At 49.6% G+C, this 24,316-nt stretch overlaps 1 protein-coding gene and 1 long non-coding RNA gene across 24 annotated transcripts; one reads left to right on the top strand and one right to left on the bottom strand.

Moving 5' to 3' along the window:
- Positions 1–86: 86 nt before the first annotated feature.
- Positions 87–24,316, bottom strand: IKZF4 (IKAROS family zinc finger 4). 22 transcript variants are annotated; one of them, XM_053661802.1, is made up of 13 exons: positions 24,012–24,315; positions 22,020–22,166; positions 20,950–21,084; positions 20,396–20,473; positions 16,522–16,660; positions 16,308–16,355; positions 11,078–11,171; positions 9,642–9,746; positions 8,443–8,703; positions 7,604–7,771; positions 5,013–5,162; positions 4,428–4,559; positions 87–3,840 (listed from the first exon to the last, which is right to left on the bottom strand). In XM_053661802.1, the coding sequence occupies exons 6-13, from the start codon at positions 16,326–16,328 to the stop codon at positions 3,080–3,082; spliced, it is 1,692 nt and encodes a 563-aa protein (XP_053517777.1). In that variant the 5' UTR covers positions 16,329–16,355; positions 16,522–16,660; positions 20,396–20,473; positions 20,950–21,084; positions 22,020–22,166; positions 24,012–24,315; the 3' UTR covers positions 87–3,079. The 22 variants fall into 22 exon arrangements, with proteins under 22 accessions (XP_053517777.1, XP_053517784.1, XP_053517773.1 ...); XM_053661809.1 differs by lacking the exon at positions 11,078–11,171 and having other exon boundaries at positions 16,308–16,358; positions 16,532–16,660; positions 20,146–20,473; positions 24,012–24,316; XM_053661798.1 differs by lacking the exon at positions 16,522–16,660 and having other exon boundaries at positions 16,308–16,358; positions 20,146–20,473.
- Positions 5,768–11,876, top strand: LOC119048552 (uncharacterized). Of its 2 annotated transcripts, none has more exons than XR_005082360.2 (4): positions 5,768–5,917; positions 6,238–6,358; positions 6,525–6,700; positions 11,772–11,876. It is a non-coding gene; the product is annotated as an uncharacterized LOC119048552 (long non-coding RNA). The 2 variants fall into 2 exon arrangements; XR_005082361.2 differs by lacking the exon at positions 5,768–5,917 and adding an exon at positions 5,970–6,038.

Raw genomic sequence — 24,316 nt, 5'->3', positions numbered from 1 at the left:
GTAGTTAGTAAAACATGCTGCATGGAGGCCCCCCCCTTCCTCCCAGTAGAAAAGCAAGGCAAAGGAAATCTGCAAAAACAACCAGGGGTGTTAAATTACTCATGTTTATTTATAACAGACCTTCAGCCAGTACAGTACAAAACTTACAGTAGTATATCTCCGTTACACAAATATTTACTTACAATATATTACATGTACAAAATGTTTTGCAGTAAGTCTCAAAAGCTAGTTTAACTCCCCTCGAGAAAGGAGAAAAACTCTTTTAAAAGTAAAAGGGGGCGGGGAATCAGAGGAAGAGGAGGAGGTGAAGGAATAAGGTCCAAGGAGACACCAAGCATAGGCTACAAATGAAACCCTGGGAAGGAGAAGAGAGGTGGTATTGCACTTGCGTCAGTGTTTTTTTGTTGTTGTTGTTCTTTGTTTTTGTTCTTCATAACTTCTGATTAAAAATATATATAATATATATATATATTATTTACACAAGGACAGAAGCTGCCAGAAGCACTACAAAATCTCACCTGCAGCTTGGACACAGACACAAAAAGACAAAGGTCTGGAAAAGTGTCTATTTAGAAATTTTGTGTGTGTGGTGTTGATTTTGAATATCAGTACAAAAGAAAAACACCTCTTTTCTCCATGTGGGTTTCAATGCATTTTTTTCTTTTTTTAATTTATTATTTTTTTATCCAAAAGGAGTTGGGAGAGAGAGCATGAGGGTGTTTGAGGTTCCAGAGCTGAAAGGCTCTAGGAAGTAGGATTTTGTACCTAAGACCCTGGTTAAAGTGCAGTGATGGTCTGGAGAGAGACAGAGTGCCCTTCTCTCCCCGTCTTAGCACCTGGTCTCGCCTTCCAGTCTCTGCTCTCATGGGCTCAGAGTGTAGCCTCAGAGCACAGTCCTTCATGTTCTAGGAGGTTACAGGTGCCAAAGCTGACTGGGGGAGGGGATGGTGGCACCCTAAGGCTCTGATACCTCAGAAGGGACTGGTCCTTATGAGGTGTCACCAAATACACAGCAGACACAGAAGAGATGGTAGGGGTAGGTCTAACAGGAAGGGGTTCAATAATCAGAGCCGTTGAGGAGAACCCCAGGTATCAATCTCAGCTCTGCTGCCATTCTGAAACAAGGAGCCAGTTCCCCAGGTTGCTGTTGAGAAAACTCTCCCCTTCTCCAGAGACCACTCTCCTCCCAGCTAACTCCCCCAACCTCTGTCCTTGGCAGCATCTGTTTATTGCTACATTGGCAAGGAGGTAAAATCAACCCACAGTGTGCTGCCCTGACAATCGGGTTCTCTTAGGGAGACCACATAATGGGGGAGAAAAAGGAGGAAGAAAAGGAGTTTTTTTAGGGTCTCCCTTCCCATAAGAGGGTAAGGTAGACTCTTCTTAGAGCCCCGAAGAGCTCCGATCCCAGGGTCTGTTCCTTAGCCAACCCTTGACCATCCCCTTAAATTATCCCTGTTAGGGAGTGAGAACAGTAGGAGGCAAAAGAGCCAATAAGGAAAGGACATGTGGAAAGAAAGATGGGAAGAGAGAAGGAGAGAGAAGGACCAAGTGTTACAACTTGTGAGGTGTTGCGTTTGGTTTTTACTTTTTTTTCTTTAAATATAGAAAAAACAGCCTTTGGTTTGAATCTCAAGAAAGCAGAGAATGCGATGGCTGTGGCCTTGGGCAGAGAACTCTCGTAGAAAGAGGCCTCCACTTGCAGTGGAGCTGTATCTCCTCCTGCGCCCTTCTCACTAACTAGGTTACCCAAAGGGCCAGGGGTCTCTGCAGTAGCCAGGAGGAGAGTGTCCCCTCCTGCTCTACATCTGGGAGCTGAGTGTAGAAGGGGGCAGTAACGGGTGATGCCCCCCTTCAGCTGTGCCCATCCCATTCCTGCTGGGACAAGAGTGGAAGGGGGTGAGGGGTGCATGCCCCTGTTCATCCTGGGATAATTTTTGGTTATACTGAAAATTAGAAGAGAGAAAAGAGACACCCTTTTCTTCCTAAGAAGGTGAATCCTGCTTAGGGGAGAGAAGAAGGCAGAATGACTGAGGGGGAGATGCCCCCTTGTCATCAGGCAGCAACCCAGTAGTTTCTCCTAGGAAGGGGGCTGTGGAGCCCCTGAACGCCTAGGAAGGTCACCAGAGTGAAGAAGTCTGAGAGGTGGAAGAGTACGAGCAGAATTTTGCCTCACCCCTTCCCACGCCCTGGTTCCCAGTTAGGCACCTGTGGCTCCCAGTGTGTCAGAGACAGAGGACTGCAGACCTAGCCTTGGCCCCTGAGAATATAAAATTGGGGCACTCCAAGGAGAGAAAAGCTACCACTGAGTAGACTGGCAGGTTAAAGAGAGTAGAGCAGTGTTGGGGGTTGTTCAAGAAGTGGTAAGAGATACATCGTCACATCCTAGAAGGAGATCCTGAATGTGGGCTTTGGGGAACTCGTTACTAGGGGGATGTCAAGAGGACTCTTAGTCCCATGGTGATGGGAGAATTTCTTCAGCCCCTCCTACCTCCAAATGAGGGAATTCTTCATTTGTTTGAGGAAAGTGCAAGCTGCCTAATATGAGAGGGCACAAGAGGTATGAAGTACCAGGCTGGAGGGTCCCAGAGAGGAGATATAATGCCACGGAGCTAAGGTAGGACCAGGCCAGAGGGAGCTATCAGCATCAAAACTGAAGAATCACATAATGCAAAATATGAGGACTTAAAACAAGAAGCTCAAGATTCCTTAATATTAAGAGGAGCTTCCCACCTAAAGTGGAAGGGGACTGTGGGCAGGAGGGTGGGGGAGTGGCAAGTGACTGATACAAGTTTTTAAAAAACCAACTAATTATATTAATAAATAACTCAGTGAGTATGATGGGATAACAGGTTGAGAGAAAAAGGAGAAACATAATAAAAGACCTGTTTAATCACAATGCTTAAATCAGTCAGGTTAGGAGAAGAGAATAGGTGAAAAGGATTCAGGGTCAAGTGTGAAGTTAGGTAGCCAGTGGAGGGGGCTACACAGCAAAACTCCTTGGGATGTGGTAGGGACAGGGATAGACTCCTGTGGATAGGGCTGTGGAGGGGTGGACCAAGGCGAGGGCAGTGGGTGGCTAGCCCACTTTGTGCTCACCCCGGACAATGTGGGAAGAGAATTCGTACCGGTCCTGGCTGTGGTAGCCACAGATGTTGCACTCAAGAGGGTCTCTGAAGCCGTGGCAGCCCATGTGGATGGTGAACATGACGTGGTCAAGGAAGAGGATCCGGCAGTGCTCACACTTGAAGGCCTTCACGGGCTCACCGCTCTCACCCACCACCCGAAGCACTTCCTTGGAGGGGCCTGGAGTGCCCCGCAGTAACCCCTCCTGTGGCTTGGGGTCTTCTTTGGCGTAGGCGGGACTGGGCCGGCCCACCACAATGGTGGGAGGTGGCTGGGGTGGGGGACCCTGAGGGAGGGATACCACACCCCCAACCCGATCTTCGTGGTTGCTCTCTGTATCTGTGGAGTCTTGGCAGCCATTGCTGGGGGACGCCCCAGGGTCAGTAAGGGGGCCGCGGGCCCGGTAGAGGAGGGGACCTCCATCAGCCAGGTCCTCGGGTCCCTCACCCGCTTCTCGGGATCCTGGAAGCTCCAGTCGACCAGGGAGGGGCTGCATCTGGGTGTAGACAGAGCTGATGACGGGTGTGAGTTCTGAGATGCAATTGGTAGGTGGAAGGCGGAGGGGACGCAGGTGCTCTGCCCCCACAAAGGCCAGAGAACCTCCAAAGCCAGGCTCCAGGCCATGGTGTGCCACCAACTCCACATCCTTCTCATAGCCACCCGAATTCACATCATAGGGGAGGTCTGAGAGGCTGAAGCGCATCTGCTTCTCGCCTGTGGAGAAGAGGCTCTCAGCAGACCTGGGTCTGGAGAATGCCTAAGCTCCCCAGGATTATTTCTTTGTTTTCTTTCCCTTGAGGATGGCGGTAACATTATTTACCACTCCTCATTTACTTCCCCCAAAGTTAGGTCGCTTTGGGGACCTCTCCCCAACTCTAGGCTATAATCTCAGAGAAGAACTCAATCCCAGGCCACTGGTCTTCACTGCTCTTTCATTACTCTCTATAAAGCTCCAGGTCCTTCCAGGGCTAATGAGCAGGGCCAGGTGGCACCCCCACACTCACCTCCGCCCTCTGACTTTGGGGGCCCTTACCTCAGCCCCCAGGGACTGAAGTCCCTGCTACTCTCAAACACTGGGACAGCCAGAGGCCCTGACATCCTCTTCTTAATACTGACTCTTCTCCCCTGTCTCGAGGGACCTTCTCTCTCTTCACTCTGCCCCTGTTCTGGAGATAGACTCTGAGGACCAGACCACTGTCTTTTCTTCGGTCAGACCTCTAGGCCCAACTGGTCTAACAGCTACCGGAGCTCAGATATAGATGAACTTAAAGCTAGTATCTCCTCTACAACTGGACTCTTACCTACAAACTTCTGGGGGGTGGAACGCTTGCGTTTGGTGAGGCTGTTGGCCAGACGATCAATGAAAGTTGGCCTCTCAGAGGACGAGTGCAGCATAGAGTCTGGCACCATCTCCAGGTCACGTATCTCATCACCTAGCGGGGGAGGGGGGGACAGGTAGTAGCAGCTGAGCGGGGGTAGCACCGGCCCAGCAGCCTTCACCTGGAGAAAACCAGCAGGTCAAGAGCCAAGGGAGGTCACAGCCGATGCTTGGGAAATTAGGCTCTGCTTACTTCACCCCACCTAGAGCTCATCCCAGCAACATGTCACATCATTTGGGGACAGTTATATACAACTGACCCTTAATTTTACACTTCTTGTGTTCTCTCTCCCCCACTAGACTAAGGACATAGATCACATCCTCCCCTACCTCTGGGTCTCCCTGCACCACCTGCCAGGGGGCTCTGCACTAACTGGGTTGCTCGGTGGATTTACTGAGGTAACTGTCCCTTTTCCATGGGCCTCTCCCTTCGTGTAGGGAATAACCCTTGTCCTGTGTCCCCTCTGGCCCTGCCCTTAGCTCCCTTAGAGTCCTGCCTACAGCCCACCTGGTTGGCCAGCCAGAGCTTGGGCTTCAGTGCTGAGACTCTGCAGGTAGTTGTGACACCGCTCCTTGTGCTCCTCCAGGGTGCTCTGCTGTTTGTAGCTGCGGCCGCAGTAGTTACACTTGTAGGGCTTGCCCACTGTGGGCGAGGAGACTATGGAGGAGAGAGGAAAGGAACAGCACTGAAGTCATCTCCCCCCGTGCCCCGGCTCTCCAAAATCATCCAGGGGCAAAAGTGCTCTGGCCTGAGGGGGAGGGGATGTGGCTCAGTTGAATCCTTCCTCTTGTCTTCCCCTCCCCAACTTCGGGGCTGCGCGCATGGACGGATGACCAAACCTTGGAGAAGAGGCACACTGAGCAGCCATGGGAGGAGGGAGGGGACCGAGGGCATATAGTTGGATGCTGGTGAGACTCAAAATGGCCAAAATGCTATTCGAAGAAAAGAAGGACCCAGGGACTTCGTGGGGCATCGTCCCTGGCAAGCAGGCTGGCCCCACCCCAGGGTCTCAGAGTCTGAGGCCCGCACTGTGGTTTAACCTTTCCATGTGGCAGGCGGTGTCACTGTTGTTTATCAGACAAGGGGATTTTTTGCTTACGAACCATCTGCTTCGGTCTGGGGGAAACTGGTGGGCTGGGGTGACAGAAACGAGATCTGCCTCAGATCTGCCGATGCAGGGAGGGGCAGTTTTCACTGACCTTTACTTTTTTACCTCGGCTCTAGCCCAGGTTTACTGCTTATTATTCTTTCTGTCTTTCTGCACTGAGACACAAAGAGAACCCCAGAAAAACCATCAACTAATAGAGAAATTCTGAGAAGAGGAAAAGAATACAAGAACAGAGAGGAAAACAAGGAGAAGAGCATAAAAGGAAAAGAGCAACTTTGGAGGGATTCTTTTTCTTTAAGAACAGGTTATAAAGATTTTGTTTCTGGTGAAAAAAAAGGTTGGGAAAACTGAGATCAATAACTTCCTTTAAAGATAACTTTTGAGAGATGATATTTGTGAGGAGAGAGAAAAGTGAGAGAAACAAGGTACTGTATATTTTAATTTACGGATCTTACTCCTGGGCAGGGAGATAGAGAGTGTTGCCAGGAAGCCCCCTCCCATCCTCTGCCCGAACTGGACCTTGAGCCAATCAGCCTGCTGCCATCCTGCTGTTGCTCAGCATACCTGAGATTCTTGGGGCAATGGTTTAACATCTAAGAGGAACCCTTTTTTCTTACAATACAGGTTGCAATAGAAAGCATTTCGCAAAGAATGGGACCCAACAAGTACTTCTGTGTCTTCTTCTAGCTCTAATGACCTCCTCCTGTAGCATCTCTGCAACCGCCCCCCCTCCTCACCGTTGTTGGTAAGAATTCTAGGGGCTAAGCCATCCGTATTCCAAATCAGCAGGGGAAGCGGACTCTTTTCCTGGGTAAAGGAGCATGAATATCTGGCTCGGGACCTTGATGGGCTTTCAGTAAGGCTACAGAAAGAACAGCTCCTGGCCTGCGAATCTTTTTTTCTTTTTCCAGAGCTTCAATTTCTTGTCAGCAAATTGAGGACAATAACATCTACCTTGGAACTGTTATGAGGATCACATAAGGAGACACAAGTGAAAAACTTCAAGATTATAAAGCATGAATCAACGATGATCTTCCTCCCTGTCGTTTCTCCACATACATAAAGATAAAGAGGTCCCAGCTTCAAGGTAAGAGAACCTAGAGCAAGGTAGGTGGCTGAAAAACACAGGGTGGTGAGATGATTGCTCTGTCCCTTTAAATCCTGGTCCACGAGAGTTTAGGAAAAGAGAAAAATAGCAAGGAAAGTTTCTAAGGACAGACCCTACTAATTCTTTCTCCTCTGCCCTCCTTTCCCTTTTCCCTAATCTTGAGCTCCCTCCTTCCTGTCAGCTCAACTCCTGGCCTTTCCCCAAGTCCAAGCCAAAAGCTTAAGACTTTAGTAAAATGCTTCAAAACTGCTATCTGACCAGCTGATTGAGGCAGATGTTGATTCAGTCTTGGCTGGGCTAGAAAATGGAGTCAGTCCAGTTCCTGGCACTGCTGCAAACACAGCTCCATCCAGACACTTGCTCTTGCTCCTGGTAAGGTGACAACCTCTTGGGATGAGGACTAGAAATGGGGTAATCCTTTCCTAAGCCTCCTTTCTTCCGGTCTGGGAGGCCCATGGGTATTTTCAGGAACCAGTAGTAAGTAAAAGAGAGGACAGACCCCTGATGTTGGGAGCGATGCGAAGATGGTGACAAGTATGGGGCCTGAGGCAGGTATGAGTGGAAGGAAGTGAGGGGTCATGGGGTGCAGGGAGTAGTGTAGGGTGACTGTTAAGAGCCAAGAGCACTGACTGTGCTCCTTTTGCTCCATGTTACAGACTGTGGCAGATGTAAAATACTTCATTAAGGAGTTCCTCAAATTTTTTATGGGGCCTGCTACCCAGAGAAGGGGTTAGAGAGGCAGAGCCCTGTCTGCTCTGGGAGTGCTCTGCCCTCCTCAGCGAGGACACTGTAACCCCCTAGACACAAGAGAAGTTGCTGGGCTCTATGTATTGGGTGCACTGGGGTCCCACTTCCTCCTCTCCCACCGGAAAGGTCACTGACCCGAGTGTGTTCGGAGGTGGCCGGTGAGTGCATCACGCCGGCGGCAGGCATAGTTGCAGAAGGGACACTTGAAGGGCTTCTCTCCAGAGTGCAGCTTGATGTGGCGCAGCAGGTTCCCCTTTTGAGTGAAGGAGGCACCACACTGGTTGCAGTGGAAGGGCCTTTCCCCTGTAAGCGAAAGAACAGACAGACTCGGAGGACCGGGTGTGAGGAACTTTGAGGGCTGCACCTAGTCTCCCGTCCTCTGCTGCACACCGCCTTCAGGAAGGCGCTCAAAACACATTTCTGAGAGGCAGGGCTGTGCCACTCAAATAAATCCTGCTTAATCCAGATCCCCCGGGAAGGTGTGGATTAGGGGTGTGTGGCAGAGAGAAGGGCACTAGGCCGGGAACACTGAGCCAAAAGACTGGATTCAAGAACCAACCCCACAGGGCTCTCTCTGCCCCAGGAGCCCAAAGCCCAGGGAAGCTGAGAAGAGGCTTCTGTATTCCATATTTCTTCTTTTTTTATTCATGAGATGGGAGGGCCCAAATAATACCCATGAGTCCTAACCTGGTAGGGTATAGCATCCTTCTGGGGACTACAACACCTTCCCCTCCCTCGCTTCCCAAGAAAAACATCTGTTTTTCTTTATAAGGACAGCTGAGGAAAGTGCCAGGGAAGTACAGGTATTTGGGGAGTTTAAATTTCAACCCCTCCTTTTTTTCCCCTCAGCTAGAAAATGTGCCGGGGGAGACCCTCCCTTTCCAAAGCTACCCCACTCCAGGCACGGCCTCCTGGCACTGCCTCTCCCTTGCCAGCCCGGTGGGAGGGCCCCGCTGGCCCCTTGGCTCACTCACCTGTGTGACTGCGCTTGTGCACCATGAGCACATTGGGTCCGATGCAGACCATGCCACAGACATCACATTTGAGCTTGCCGTTGGGCAGCCGGATGCCACCGGGGGAGTGGGGCTCTGGCCCACTCCCATCACAGTAGCCCAGGGGCTCCGACAATGAGTCTTCCACGATCACACTATCGTCCTTCTCCAGGAGCCGTTCATCCGGCCCCAGTAGTCTGCTCGACTCCTCATCGCTGTACATCTCCACCTTGATGGAGTTGGCTGGAGGGTGGGGTGGGGTTTAGGATAGAGACAGGCAAAGGGGAGAGCCTGCCCTCAGGCCAGAAAGGTACTCCTCGAGTCCGAAAGGAGTCTCCAAGCCCTGAGACATTCAGGGTCCTGCTGGGACCTGAAGCGACCTTTTCCTCCTACCCCATCAATCAAGCAAAGCAAGAGAAAAAAGTTGGGGTACACAGGATGTCTTCTGTCACTGGGGAGAAGAAGAAGCTAAGGGGAGCCTATTTCTCCACTCTCCTTTCATTAAGAAAGACGTCTGACTTGGCCCTGGGCAGAAAGCCAGCAAGTAGCAGTGGCAGGAAAACGGTCCTGGGAAGACCGAAGAGGCAGGCTAAGGACAGCGGACCTGGAAGACAGGCGCGGCTTACATTATCCCTCCGCCCATTACACTGAAGCCCCTCTACTCCCTCCATAAAAATCTGGGGAGGGGCACGGACGAGGGAGGAGCCATCGAGGAGAAGGCTTTGGCTCTCGCCCTGACCTACATTCCTGGCTATTCCAACCATTTAGAGAATGTCACAGATCTAGGGCCAGCTGAGGAGGGGCAGTCATGGGGACCTTGTCTGGGTAGGAGAATAGGGGGGTGATAAGGAGATCCTTCTCATCTCCATTTCCTATCTAACTCCAGCTCATGACCATTTCTATCTACCTACTACTCTAACTCCGGACTGTGTCTTTGGGGCCTTTACCTTAATCCCACCCAAGCCGCTTTTAATTCCGACCTCGTCTGGCAGTGACAGTTCAGTCTCCTTTCAGAAGTCAGGAAAACCCTAGACACTGAGCTACTTAGTGCTTTTAGAGACTCTGAACAGGAAACCAGAGGGAGGCATCAGTGGGGAAATGGCTGCCAATGGAAGAAAAATCAAGGGCCAAACACAAACAGGGGTGCCTAGTGCCAGGTGACAGAAGGAGGGTACACTTACCACTGAGTGAGCGGCTGGGAGAAGAATGCTGGCTGTTGGGGGTGCTCACCGAGGGCCCCACTGGGGCCCCAAGGAACTCCTTCTCCAGAGATGAGTCCCCGCTACCTTGGAGGAGAGAACAAGAGGGCAGGTGAAGCTATAGCTGTAACTATTAATGAATTGCCTAATCTTTAAAAATTCAGTTACGTTTATCTTGTAGCCAGGTCCAAGGCAGCGTTGTATTCCAGGAACCACACCTCATGCCCTTGCCAGCCTGGGTGCCTGGTGCTGACCTCTGCGAGCTCAGTGACTAGGCTTTGCCCACCCTACCTTTATCTAGCCTGAAGGGAAGAGCATCACTGCCTGACGTCCACAGGAAGCCGGGCTGGGGCTGGGGCGGGGCTGGGCGGGCCAGGGTGGAGAGGAAAATGGGGGCCTCAGCAGCGAGGCACTTCAGGACAGCCATTCTTCCCTGTTGTTCCTCTCTGGAGCCCCCAGCACCAGGTATGGGGCCTGCAGATAGGGCAGCTGGAATTGTCCCTGAATCTAATGATGATAACTGCAATCATAGTGATGGCAGCCGACTGAGTGCTTCTGGTGTGCCAGGCATTGTTCAATGCACCGTGAATGAATTACTCCATTTAATCTTCATAACAACCCTATGAAGTAGTTGCCAATATTATCTTAATTTTGCAGAAGAGGAAACTGAGACACAAAAGAGGCCATGCTATTTGTCCAAAGTCACATGGCCCATAGTGGTGGAACTGGGATCTGATCACAAAAGTGAGTGCCCATGTCCTTAACCACCAGCTACACAGCTAACTGGGCCTCACTGTTTCAGGAGGAGACGGTTGGGCCCATTAGACTTTCTAAAATTAGCCAAAATGAGGTGAGGGCTACACAGCTCGGGGGCTAGATCACTGGTCTTGTAAAATTAGCAAAAAATGTGACTATGCCAAAAAATCATCTTATCTGATATGATTCCAATCAGATACTTACTACTTGGTGTTTCCTTGACAGTGAAATAATCAGTTTATTTTCAATGTATTCATTTTAACTTATTGACAAACTGCTTTGTAAAAATGCTTTTTGAGAATTTTGTATGTGGTTTTAAAAATCAGATGACACACCTGAAGATATAAGTCATGTCTTTAAAAAAAAATCCCTCCTCCCCACAATCTTCTACACAAATACATAGGTGAAATCAAACACATGTAGACAAACACACACAGACACAGATCACATATGAAGATACAGATAAAGAGAACATGCCTACTAGGATAAACATACCCATAGCCTCTACATTGTCTGCTAACATGGACATGCATGGATGTGTGCAGACAGGCCTAAATATGGAAGAGAGAGAGAGAGAGAGAGAGAGAGACAAACCCTAAAATTCATCCCTAAAGTCCACCTGTTAGTACTTTACCCAATTTCCCAGCTATGCACATACTTACTTTCACAAAATAAAGATTCCATTATAAAATGGTTGGAGTCTTGGGCCTGAGGCAAGAAATCCGGAACACACCCTCCTGAGGGATCCCTCTCCAGCTTTGGTCAGTGGGAAGAAAACAACCACTCAGGACTGTGGGACCATTTCCCATTCATATCCTCTCCTAAAAGTCCCACTTCCCACACTCTATCCCATCAACGTCTGAGGAAGTTTGTTTACTATGTACAGAACATCCTTATGGCTTAACCCTGAGCTGGGGCTCTTTAGATGAACCATGGTTATCACAGAAGTTGCCCCAAATCAGAACCACACATCTATCATGCAGTGAGCTTCTCAGGGTTGTGAGCTGAGACTTGTAGACCCAGATACAGTTTTAAAATGTCCTTTCAACTACATGTGGGGTGTACTAAGGTTAGAAGGGCTGAGAGAGTATCTTCTCCATCCTTTTCAATCATTAGTGCTGACTTGCCCTGAATCACTTGATGTTAGTAATGGGAAAAGAACGGGGCTTTGGGCCCTGGCACCGAGTCCTCGACCCTAAAAGAATGAGGAGCTTGCTGGAAGTCCATCGTTGGTCCTAGCCTGCTAGGCTGAGGCTGCCTCTTGGGGTCAGGGCTTCATATATGGGGGAAGGTATTCTTAAAGGGATATTTAGAGACAGTTAGGGGAAAACATCCTTTGTGACTTTCTCTGTTAAGGCCTGGAAACAGGAGGAAGAGCAGGTGCCTCCAGAGTTCGAGGCTCTTTAATGCTGCTGCCCTCCCCAGGATAAAGGTAAGAGGGAAAACAGGCCCCGGTCTACTCTTATGGGCTAATGTATAAAAAAGAATCTTTTCAGGGGTTGGAAAATCTTTATGAGGCCCCAGGGATTGTGATTTCCAGCTAGAGGGAGAAGGGGACTAGACTGATTTAGGAAGTCTGGCAGTTCCTCTCTCAGCCTCAGAAACCCCAGTGAGGGAATTTCAAATGCCTGGGACTCCCAAGAAATCCCAGACCGTCAAAGCCAAGAACTGAGGCTGCTCTCAGGTCTCAGAGAAATTTTCTTGGTCAGTCAAAAAAATTGCTTGAACCCCTGGAGGGCAAAGCCAAACCATGAGGTTACCATTAGAACTAGGAGATGAGTGTGGGGCAGAAAAGCGGGAACAGGAACCAGGGCAACACCCCTGGAGCTAAATGTTTCACATGCAGAAGGAAACTAGCCCACCTGCTCCTGCCGCCCTTCCCGGATCCCTCAAGGAGTGGCTACCTCTAGGGAACGGCCATGAGGTTAGAGAGCCTCCGCACTTCTCAGTAAGGATCTCCTCCTAACTGCTTCCCCTTTCTTGACCAGGAGCTCCAGGGTGCCAGGATGCTAGCCCAATAGCAGGGACTAGTGGGTACGGGAGCAAAGAAAGACGCCCATCCCCAGCTCTATTGTGGGGAGGAGGCTGAGGCCCCTCAGATCGCTGTGACGGGCTGAGGCATCTGCTGCCAAAGCTCCTCTTCACCTGGCTTCTCTCTACTAGCCATTCCCACCCTGGCCTGTCTGGGCATTTCACCCAGGCAGTTCTACATCTGTCCCCAGGGCCTAATCAAGATGTCACCACAAGCTCCCACTGTCCAAGTCGCAGTCTTTGCTTAGCAACACCAAACACCCTTTCCCATCCTCCGCAAGTGTGAGGAGGAACGCCCCCTCCCCCGCCACACACACACACACACACACACAGCCCCCATCCTCCCCCTCTCCTCAGTCTCAGGAGTTGTTACAGAATTGGCTCCCTAGCCCCAGCACCCCCCCCTCCCCTAACCACCTTCTGCCTGAACTTACATTATCCTTCCCTTGCCGGTGAGACCCTGGGGTGCGAACGCGGCCGCCGCCTTGGAAACGGCGAGGGAGTGCGGGTGGTGTGTGCATGTCTGCGTCTGGGTGGCAGGCAGGGGTGAGCCCAGCCACTCACCTTCCAGGAAGCGTGGATTCCTGGAAGTGAGGGGAACCGCCGTCATTTCGCAGGCAGCGGCAGCGGCACGGTGAGCAGGGGCCCACGGCTGCAGCCAGCAAGAAGAGCTCAGCCCAGGGTGTATGTATGCGAGTGTGTGTGTGTGTGTGTGTGTGTGTGTGTGTGTGTGTGTGAGAGAGAGAGAGAGAGAGAGAGAGAGAGAGAGCAAGCGAGTGCACGCTTGGATGTGCTTGAGGAGGGGGCTGCAGGGAATGTAGAATGTATATGTGTGTCTGCTGGCGGGGAATGCTAGGCTACAGCATCTCTCTTCCAAGCCAGCAAAGGGGCGGGGTGGGGGGCTGTGCACAGGGAGGGGGAGGCAGAAGCTGTTGCCCTCGTGCCCAGCAGACAAAGAGGAACTGCACAACAAATGCCTGAGAGAAGCAAGTGTGTGTGTGTGCGCGTACATGTGTGTTAGAGAGAGACAGAGAGAGATGGATGGGCTCTTGGGGTGGGAGGGAGAAAGGGCCCCTGGGAAGGCCCAGTGCTCTGCCAGTTGGGGAAGCCGAGGCCCCAGAGGTCATGGGGCCCAGGACACAGGGCAGCTTCAAGGCTCTCAGATCAGCAGAAAGCCCCTCCCCCGCCAAACTCGGGCACTCATATTCCCTCCTTTCCCTCCTCCTCCTCCTCCTGGAGGGAGGTCGCTCTGTAGATCTCCGGACTGACCGCCCCCTCCCTGTTAGCCGTGAGAGGGCTCGGCGCAGTCTGGTCTCAGGCTGGGGTGGCTCTGCGGCCTTGAGCCCTTTCAGATTCCAGGCAAAATGCTGGTATAGCCAGTCTCCCCCTCCCTTCCCCTCCTGCGCCCCTGGGGCGGGCAGGCAGCCGACAGCCGTGGATGAATCCGCCCTCTATCAAGACAAGGCCTCTGCTCCCTTCCCTTCCAAAGGAGCTACTCACTGCCGTGCTGACCTACTTTGGAGACTAGATTTTCTGATTCCAAGAATTTGGGGGTGGGAGGGGCTGTGAAACTTTGGGCTGCCTACCCCTGGATCTCTTTCTGCCGAGGTTCCCTTCAACATTTCACAGTCCCAGAAACCGTGGGACAAGCACTGCTCAGTCAAATAATTCTACGAGCCAGCTAGAGCAACTCAGTTCCCCCAGAGAGGTATGGAGTGGGGGAAGAGAATTTGCATGGTGAACCAACGGACGCTTCCCTTCTCTCCAGTCTCTCCCAGGGGGGAATGGTCTGCACCTTTAGAACAGATGGACTTCCTGAATCAGGTTCTGTGAGGTAGGAAGACGTCTTTGAAGAACAGGACGGACACCCTCTTCATCCAGTGGCCACGTGAGGAAGGGCCACCTGGTGTCGAGGCAGAAGAGCTGCGACGACGCTGAAGGAAGAGGCCCGGCCGCGCACTCCGTGCGGCCTTTCCCACTGCTTCCCTGTCAGTCCAGGAGGGATGGGTCAGCGGAGGGCCCTCAGAGGACCCTCAGGTGGACTGCTCAGCCACGCTCAGTCCTGCAGGGGCTACTTGCCAGGGCTAATGTTGGCCCTACCCTGATTTTCCTTCTCCCTCTCTAAGGCAGCGGCTGACATCTAGAATTCTCAAAACACAGATGAGGGGTTTCTGGCCTCTACTTTCATTCAAAAGCACAGAGGGCTCTTCTCACATAGGAAATGCCAACCTGCTAAAAGCAGGGAAAGTTTGGTTTTCATAGCCTAGCAAACGCCCTCAGAAACTTTCCTCTAACATCCAATATTGTCCAGAGATAGGACAGAAGACAGCTCTGCAGGCTATTTCCTCAGCCATGTTCCTGGTTTCTCATTTGCTGACCATGGAGCAGGGACTGGCGTTCATCCGTCTGAGTGGTCCCCAGTGATAAAGCAGGGCTCTGAGTGTGGCTGTTGCTCTGTAGTGGTTTTCGGAATAGGCTTAACTGAGCAGGGGGTGGGAGGGTTGGCTGGTTCCTCAGAGGGGCTATGAATTTCATATCAATAAAGTATCTCTCATTCAAGTCAGTCCACTTGATCCCTGTCACTCTGTCCAGCCCGTGCAGGTACTGAATGTCGTTACCGATTCCAACGCCTTCCCTCCTTAAATGAAAAAGGGGTCAGTCATCTTCCCTTACATTACCCAGGAGTTGTCAATGACTCTTAAGCGTGTGCCTGATCCAACCTGCTACCTCTCTTACTGCATGCCTATAATTCCTCCACTGGTCCCACTTTGGGGGGAAAAAAGCTGTAAGTCATTTCTAAATGGTGCTTGGATTTCTGGCGGGGATACGCATAATGTCAAAACCCGGTTCTGCCTTCCCTTACCTCTTATAATCATTTCCTGCCCTGGCACTCTTAAGGGTCCAAAAAATGATTCCCTTCATCTTAGACACACTCGTCTTAGGCCATTTCCTACACTCTCAGAGAGGGGCCAGAGAAAGTTCCTCATTTCTTTTCACCTTGTTAAAGTCTGGGAGGATCCTAATTACTTTCATATCTCTAAAAGCCAGTCACACTATAAGCAATGATCTCTTCTGCCTCAGTAAGAGTACTTGGCAGGCATGAAAAGCTTCATGTTACGACCATGGAAAAGGACTGTGGGGAATGGGCGCTGGGCTCTGTATCTCCACTTCAGAGGCTGTAAGCTGTCGGCCCGCTGGCTGAATTCAGCCCATAGACAAGTTTGGCTCGCCCCATGGAACATTTAAAAATAATATTGATAACACCGAGTCATTATTTTTAAATGGATACATTTCATATAAAATTTGGATTTCTGATTTCTCTTAAAAAAATGGGAAGTTTTAGTCACACTGGATACACATTCTCACACGGACACTGAAGAGCTGCTGCTCCTTGAGGTAGGACATGTGTTTTCCACTTCATGACAGTCCCCACCATTCTCTTCTGCTCATTATCCTGACCCAGGTCACTCATTTACATACCCACCTGGCCCCACAGGCCTTTGAGGTTTGAAATCCTGCTCCACTCTCTCTGGGTGGGACAGAATATCATGTTTGGCTGGTGACTTCAGAGAACAGAAGGAACTACATCTTTGATCTCTTAGCTCCAAATCATTCCTCTCTAATAGTCTCTACTCATATTCCTCTCCTACTCCATTCTCCTACCACCCAAGAAGTCTGGGAAGAGAGTCGTTAGGGAACGGAAAATGACCTAAATAAATGAACACTATCAAACAGTCCCAAGCATGGGTGTCAGCTCTGTGACTCGGACACTCAGAGGTCCTGTGCTGGGTTGGTGGCTCCGCTCCACAGGACAGTGCCTGCTCCCAGCCCCTTACAAGTAGAATGCACAAGAGGGCATACCAGACATATAGGAGCGGCCATTGCAGTCTTCTATGTCCATCTTAGATTCTGCTGAAAGAGAAAACAGCTGCTATTAGAAACCAGATCTGGGAAGGAGGAGCCTTCTAACATCCTGGAGTTTAGCCATAAAGCTGAAGGATCACTTAAGTGTGCTCTGACTCTATCCTAAAGAAGAAAAACCTCGTACGTTGTCCTGGTGGGGAAGACAACATACCCTGACTTACAAACCCTAAGGTCTCCTCCGACCCGCAACTTCTGTTTCCCCAGGCTCTGCGACAGCAACACCGTCTTACTCCAGAGGGGTGCTGGATGTGTTCTGAGAGGAGACCCTTTCCCTGTAGGTGGAGCTGATGCTGTGGGAAAGGAGGCAGGTTATAGCTTAGCTCAGCCCTTGGGAAGGAAAAAAAAGTCCCATAGAGGCTCTACACCTTAAGGATGGCGTTGTAATAAGAGGAAGCAGGATTCAGTCATTCAAGGGACTCTGTTTTTTGTGTGTGACAGGAGGGAAGGGGACAGGAAAGTAGATGGAGGAGAGCAGCCCACCTCAAGTTCAGTGAGGAGTCAAATTAAACCTTTAAATGGCTTTCCCCACCTTCACGTCAATTACTTTGCTATGTTTATTGTTTGTAAAGGTGGGAGGAATCCGAACTTAAAAATACAGGTTAGTCTGTTTGAAGTAAAGCAAGCAGTAATTGGCAGCAGAGTATTAAACAATGGAGAACTGAGAACAATTAAAAGCGATAATTTGTTGCAATGAATTATCTCCTTAGGAGCCTGTGGGAGGAGAAAAAAATCTATTTGGTGGAAACATACATATATCCAAAATTGCTTTTACTGTTCATCTAATGAAAAATAAATACTCCAGGGGCAGATTTGAGGGAGCCAGAGTGGGGCACAGGGACAGCCTGAGCTGCCACCAAGATTCCTGGTCTCTGAAGGATCTCACAAAGGCAGATGGATGAAAGTTCAGTTTACTTGTTATACTATATTGATAGAGCCAGGGGTGGGAGGGTGGTTCTGGAGGGCACACGGAGGTAAAGTCTATTACTCTGCCTCTTTCCTCACCTGGATCATTCTTATCTAGTTCTGAGACAACATACTCCTCTAAAAAGTCTCATGAAAAGAGCCTGAAACATTTGCAAAGCAAATCCCTTAGATTACCCCAGAGAGATGGCTAGTCTCATCCAGAAAGACTGGGTATGGAAGATAAATTTCCCTACGTATATTTTCAGCACCTCTTTGTTTGACGTCCACCCTGGAATGGACTGAGCTTTGGGGCTGCACTGCTACAGCAAACCACAATAAGTGGCTCCTTGAAAGTTCCCTTAGGGGCAAAGATGAAAAGAGCCCAAATCTACGGGGGCCAGCGAACTCATACCTGCTGGAATTAGCCAGAGAACTCGCAGTGGTCAGACATCCAAAGGTGAGTGAGGGCAGCCTAGTACCCCTGGGGCCCCGCTCATTTCCAGATCATTAGCTCTAGAACTGCCCTTTGGGATTGTTCAAAACTATTGCAAAGCTCAAGATGACTCCCCACATCACCACCTCCCACCCTCATCCTCCATACGCAGGAAGAGCAAGAATGCGCAGGATTTTCCCAATTTTCTGCTTGGAGAAACTGCAGTTCAGTGATTTGTCTCAGGGCTCATGGTGCGACTGTAACCAGAAAAAGAACACCAGGCTCCTGCCTTTCCAAGATGTGCTCTTTCCTTTTTTTTTTTTAAATACTTCTTTTTTTTTTTTTAAGATTTTATTTATTTATCTTTAGAGGGGAAGAGAAGGAGAGAAGGAGAGAAATATCAATGTATGGTTGTCTCTCATGGGTCCCCTGCTGGGAACTGGCCTGCAACCCAGGCATGTACCGTGACTGGGAACTGAACCGTGATCCTTTGGTTCTCAGGCCCATGTTCAATCCACTGAGCTACCAGCCAGAGCTGCTCTTTTCATTAAATAGTCTTGCTTCTTTTCAAAAACCAGGGTACTCAAGACCTTCATGATCTTTTCCCTGGTTCTAACATCAAATTAAGGCATCCTTTCCTTTGGTGTGATCCCTGTGGGAGTGGGTGGGGTCTGTTACCTAAAAAGGAAGAACAAGTTGAACAGACTCTACCAAGAGAAATATGCTAATGCAATTGCATGTGTATGTGTGTGTGTGTGTGTGTGTGTGAGAGAGAGAGAGAGAGAGAGAGAGAGAGCTAGAAGTCAGACAAGCACTAGGTGGGCAGAGTAGTTGAAGCATGGCATTCAGTCAGCACTGGCTTAGGAAGTGCATCTCATTCTTGGACACTTGCCCAAATGACCCCTAAACAATTTCCAGAAGGGTCTGAAAGAATTGTTTTCTGAGTTGGACTTTGTTTCTATTAGTAAACTGAGCTCTTCTGCTTCTTAATTGCTCTTAACAGGTGCCCCATGACACATCTTGGACAAAATAAGTCTTTGGCTGCCTCCAACTGGTCTAAATGCCAATTTGGTAACCCTGGAAGTCGGAGGGGATTGAGATTCTGCCATTTTCAGTCCTGATATTTTAAGATCCAGCAGCGAATCAGTAGAGGAACATCACCATCTGCTCAATCCCCAGGTGTCACATCCCTCCCCACCTGCCCGTTCCCTGTGCCTCAAAGCACCTCCTCCCCTGCCTGGCCAGGCAGGCAGATCTTCGTGCCTACTTAGAGGAACTGGGTCAAACTAGGCAGTGCCAATTGGAGACATACCACAGGGGGAGGAGATAGGAGAGAAGTTAGTTACACAAGACAGGTTTGGCTCAAAGGTCTTGGAAGGAAACGTGCTTTATAACAACATAGACGTTATTCAGTGATAGAGGTAGGCGCACTATGTACTGTAAATTCAGTTCAGCAAGGCGAACAGAAAACTAGAAACAGCTAGTCTCCCAATTCAAAAGTAAGTATCTGTGAGGAGAGAGAAAAGGCTGGTCACTGGAATCTCTGGAGACCGAGATTTTCTTCCCTGCTTTTTGGATCCTCTTGGCACCATAACAAGAGTCCTCCACGACCTTGGCTTTCTCCCATTAACACAATGTGACATACGAACAGAAAGGGGCATCCCTTTCAGCCAGATTTCCCATCACACTTCCTGACAAGTAGCAGGTGAGGGCCAATCCAAAGTCTGACTTCCAGGGTCAGGTCAGGCATCAGCTACCATCCCCACCTCCCCATTTCCACAAAAAACATTCTCACAGCTCTGTTGGTGACAAAAATGTCAGAAAGTGGCTCTGAAAGACTGAAATGGATGGACATCGCAAGCAATTACAGCTCTTCAAATACTGCAGTGAATCCTTTTTGATCCAGTGACACTCAAAAATGGAAATTTCAAACACATTCCGTACGGCCTAGTGGGTAGAAAGGTAGTGAGGGGGACACTGGTGGGAAGGAGAGTGGAGGTGGAGAGCAGCAAGAAACCATGCAATCGTTTTATGATTATTCCTGAACTACAGCAGGGGAAACAGAAATCATTTCTCTGGTCTTCCTTAGGACCTGGGATCTGAGGTGGAGCCCAGCAATTACTAACAAGACAGAACTTCCCACCTGCCCGGAAGTGTGTAGTTCAGGTACTACAAGTACCCCGAACCTGCGACATCACCCTCCCCTGCCTGTGTCTTCTTGAATTGAATAAACTGAGCAAAAACATGTTGAAGTCACATTGCTGGCTCTGCTATCTACCAGGGCTTTGCATAACTGGGGAGGGGAGAGGTGGAAGTAAGCACTGCCTGCAACCCAACTGCACGCTCCTTCCCAGGAAACAGACCTGGACATCAAGCACTTTGCAGTGCTGAAAGGATCTTTAGGGACAACTTAGTGCCCTCTGAAAGAAACCCACCAACCTTTTCTCAGCTCATGTGTCTGTCTTTACAGCAGAAAGATATCTGCCCCATTTTTTCACCAGGCTGTAGATGTGAGCTTCTGTCTACATACATACAACACAGACGAAGACAGCTCAGCTTCATTATCCAAGTGCTTGGAGAGCAGTGCAGAGGGGATGAGTTCCCGGGTCATCCTAGCAATGGCCAGGCTCTCACATAAGAAGGGGTAAGAGCTGGAAACACAACACCTGGGCAGTGGGGGAAATATCACCTCATTGTCTCCTTTTAGATCTCAGATGAATGCATCTTTTCTCTCGTTCTTTGTGCTTCCCTGTCCTCCCCATGTAGACTGTGGAAGAGAGAGAAAGCTGAGGTTTATGGGTGGGAGGAGAAACAATCCTACCCCCCCATGTCTCATTTCAGAACTTAAGGAACCAAGAAAAGAGCCAAACGAAACAGTTTAAATCACTAGCTATGATGCACATGAGATGATGCTCTCTGGGCTTGGGGTGTACCCTTGCATGTACAATCCCTCTGTTCATAGAAAGACCTCACACAGTCAGTCACTGCTGTTCGGCTGTATGTTTGTGCAGGGTTGGGGCAAGTAGAGCAGGGGAGTTCAATTTAAGTTTTATAATTATCGGTTTTGAAGCCGTAGATGTCCCAAAGAGGTTTAGCTCTATCAAGTGAAGTTTAAAGTTACACAGAAGTCCCAATTAACTATTCTGATTGGGGTAGGGTGGCAAAAAGGTGGGATAGGAACAATTGCCTTTGGTGGTGGTCCTGGACAGAAGTCCCTAATGCATGCTGATCAAAAGAGCTCACTGTTGTTTGGGTCAGAAAGATGTTTCCAGGCTCCTCTGCTATCAAAGAAGCTTGCTCTGACAGTCCATTCAGTAAGCTTTCTTCAAGTAGAGGGACTTGGAGCAGAGATACTCTAGGACCTGGGGAATCTTGGAGCTAGAACAGAATTGAGAGATATCTCCCATTAAAAACAAAGATTTTATTTATTTATTTTAGAGAGATGGAAAGGGAGGAAGAGAGGAGAGAAACATCAATGTGTAAGAGAAACATTGATTGTCTCTTGCCTGCCCCCTACTGGGGACCTGGCTGGCAACCCAGGCATGTGCCCTGACTGGGAATGGTACTGGTGACCTTTTGGTTAGCAGGCAGAGTAGTCAATCCACTGAGCCACACCAGCCAGGGTTCCAATTTGTTTTTTCAACTTAAGAAGAAACTAAGCCCAGAATGGTTAGTGATAGAAATAGGACAAATAGAACCCAGGTTACTAGTCTGGGGGTCTCCCCACTATGGCACAAAGTTAAATTTTGCCATAGCTGGAGGGTTTGGGGCCAGTCTGCTTGCTCAGTTTCTTGGGTGAGACAATTAATAGTTTTGGGGTCTATATCTCAGTGACTGAAATCCTTGAACTAGAAACATATGGATCAGACAAGGAATAATGCTCTCCTTCCCATGTTTCTTTTTCAGAGATTATATGCCTGAGGAAAAAGCCAACTTAGACACTCCCTAAATATCTTGAAGACAGAAACAGGGCTTCTTGGCTCAAGGATTATGGGAGCATATGTATTCTAGCAGAGTCTACAAGGTTGATGCTGTCCTGGGGGAGGGGGAGCCATGTCAGCACTATTCTTTCTCAAATGCTTTTGTCTAGTAAACCTTGAACTTGTGTCATTGTTTCAAATACAGAGTCCACAACTCTTCTAAGAAGAGAATGTATACCAAATAGCCTGAATTCAGAGCCTTCTCCAGCAGGGTCAAGAGACCAACAAAGAAAGGGAGTCCCTCTGCCTACGGCATTTTTACAGGGTCTCACATCTAATTTGTTCCCACCAAGTAAAATGAGGCTAGAAAGAGCTGCCCAACAAATAATTTACCTTTATTTTTCCTTGGCTATTTTGTGTGTGTGCTCAAGGAAGAGAGATTGCCAGTTTGAGAGAAAATAATTCCTTTGTGGATGTTGGGGAGCGGGTAAAAAGTGGCACGTTCTTCCCATGTGGGGAAGTGCGGGCTGCAGATTTGAACTAAGAGGAAATAAAGAAGAAATTCAGTTGCATTTTCACTGGAAAAAAGTCAGGATTTATTTCTGAACCCAGTCTGAAACAAGCTCTACCCTTAACCTACTGGGAGGAAGGGGATTGCCCAGAAGCTACAATTGAACTAACTGCATTCAGTTGGCAAGAAAGACATTGTTTTGTGCTTGAGACATCAGCATCTATTGACTAGGACAAGATACAATTCTGAAACTGCTGAAGTGAAGGCAGCTCCCACCACTCTGGGGCCCACCCCAGAAGCTCCAGTAAAACCTCTCCTGCTTTCCAATGATAAGGCTATTTTCTTCTTTTAAGGCTTTATTTTCATCTCAGTATCCACTCACTTGGCTGTTCTCATGACCCAGGGAACTGTCTGGATTCGTGGTTTTAGGCTGTTAGTCGAGAAGGCTGAAGTTCCCCACATACCACAAAGCAAGGTTCACTGACCCACTAGCAGACCCACAAGGGGATGAGGGATTCCTGGCTAGGCATTTAACATACTCCTGCCTAACAAAGATGCTACACTCTCAAATTGTATGAGTTGGCCTTTTATCTGGTCTTGTCCTCAGAATCTGAATTGTATTAAATGGAAATATTCCAGGTAGTCGGACACCTGTTTTTAATGTGTCCTAAGGATATGAACAAATGAACGTCACTGACACTAAGTGAACAAGTAGCAGTAAGGGGAGACAGGCCTCGACTGTCGTCAGTTTGGCCAAGATGCTGGAAAACCTAGAGCTGATGTATGAGCCAGGACCATCAAGCTTACCACTGATGATCTGAGGGCTCAGACTGGGGAAACTAGGGTATAGCTGGAGCTATCAAACATGTAATTGGGAGTCAATAAGAGTCACAACAGTAGAGTTTTGCTTATGAGAGAAGGGACTGAGGTAAACGAAGGTAGGCAAATCTTGCTTGACACATTGCTTGGTAATGCAGCAAATCTTCCTGGAAGCAGAGTTAGTAAATTCTTAACCTTGGAGGGGGTAAAAAGTATGCCTTATTTCCTAAACATCACATATCTAAAGGTCCGTGTTCCATTAAACATTCCATTGTCCTCAAACAGGACCGGTGATGATCAAACAAACAAACACTTAAAAAGTGAGTTTAAAACTCTAGCAGACAAAGGGGAAGAAAAAACTGGGATGGGGCTTTGTGAGGAAGTGCTTGGAGAGCTGTTTTAGTTTAGACCTGCTTCTTAAGTCTGTGACTCCTCTCCATTCCCACCACCCTGGTCTGCCCCAGGGCTTTTCCTCTTACATTTCTTTCTTAGGGTTCATATGCAGTGAATCTCTTCCTTCTTAGCCTTGCTTCCCAGGTCCCCCAGACTTATCCTACACAGAACCTCAGATAGCACTTTTCACTCCACCTTAAGTTTCTTCTCTACCGAATTTCTCCCACTTTGCTCATTGTCAAGATCTTTCCCACCTAGGCCTGTCTTCCCCTCCAACCGTCTCGACCAAACCCTAGGGTCCCTGGTCCCCCCCCCCCCCCCGCAATACTCTCTGCTTCTCCTTACCCCGCCGCGTCCCTCTGTTCTACCCCAGCCATACCCTACCGAAGAACCTCCGGAACATTGGCCTTTACATGTACTCCGCGTTAATCCGTCTCCTGCCTTTTTAGGACCCCTGGGTCCCTACTACCACCCCCTCAACCCTGGGGCCTCGCACCAAACTCCCCAGGTCCAGCCTTCTCCCCTAAGTCTGTAACCCACCCGCCAACACTCTTGCTGCCAGCTCCGTCCAAATCGTCCCTACTTCAAACCCAAGCCCCTCAAGCCCCGCCCCATCCGACTAGGCCCCGCCCCCAGCTCACCCAAGCCCCGCCCCCACTCACCTGAGGCAGCTCCGCGCGCGCGCAGGCCGTGGGGGGGTGGGGATGAGAGTGAGAGAGAGAGGAGAGAGGGGACGGTATTGGGGGAGAGGGAGGCGGGGCAGCGGGGGGCCCCCTACTCTGGCCCGGGCGGTCCAGTGCGGGGGGAGTGGGGGGGTCACTGAGGCGGTGGAAACCGGGCCGGAGCCTGGACCCAGGCACTCAGTGGTGGCCGCGGCTCCATCTCCATCAGCGGCTTCACCTGAAGAGGGACGGCCCCCCCATAAGTCCCCCCCATCACAGCCGTCTCCCCTCCCCTGAACAACTTC

Source organism: Artibeus jamaicensis, unplaced genomic scaffold (genome assembly GCF_021234435.1).
Source record: "Artibeus jamaicensis isolate MK-2021 breed Jamaican fruit bat unplaced genomic scaffold, CSHL_Jam_final contig_233, whole genome shotgun sequence".
Classification (NCBI taxonomy): Eukaryota; Metazoa; Chordata; class Mammalia; order Chiroptera; family Phyllostomidae; genus Artibeus; species Artibeus jamaicensis.
This window is presented reverse-complemented; position numbering and strand designations above follow the sequence as displayed.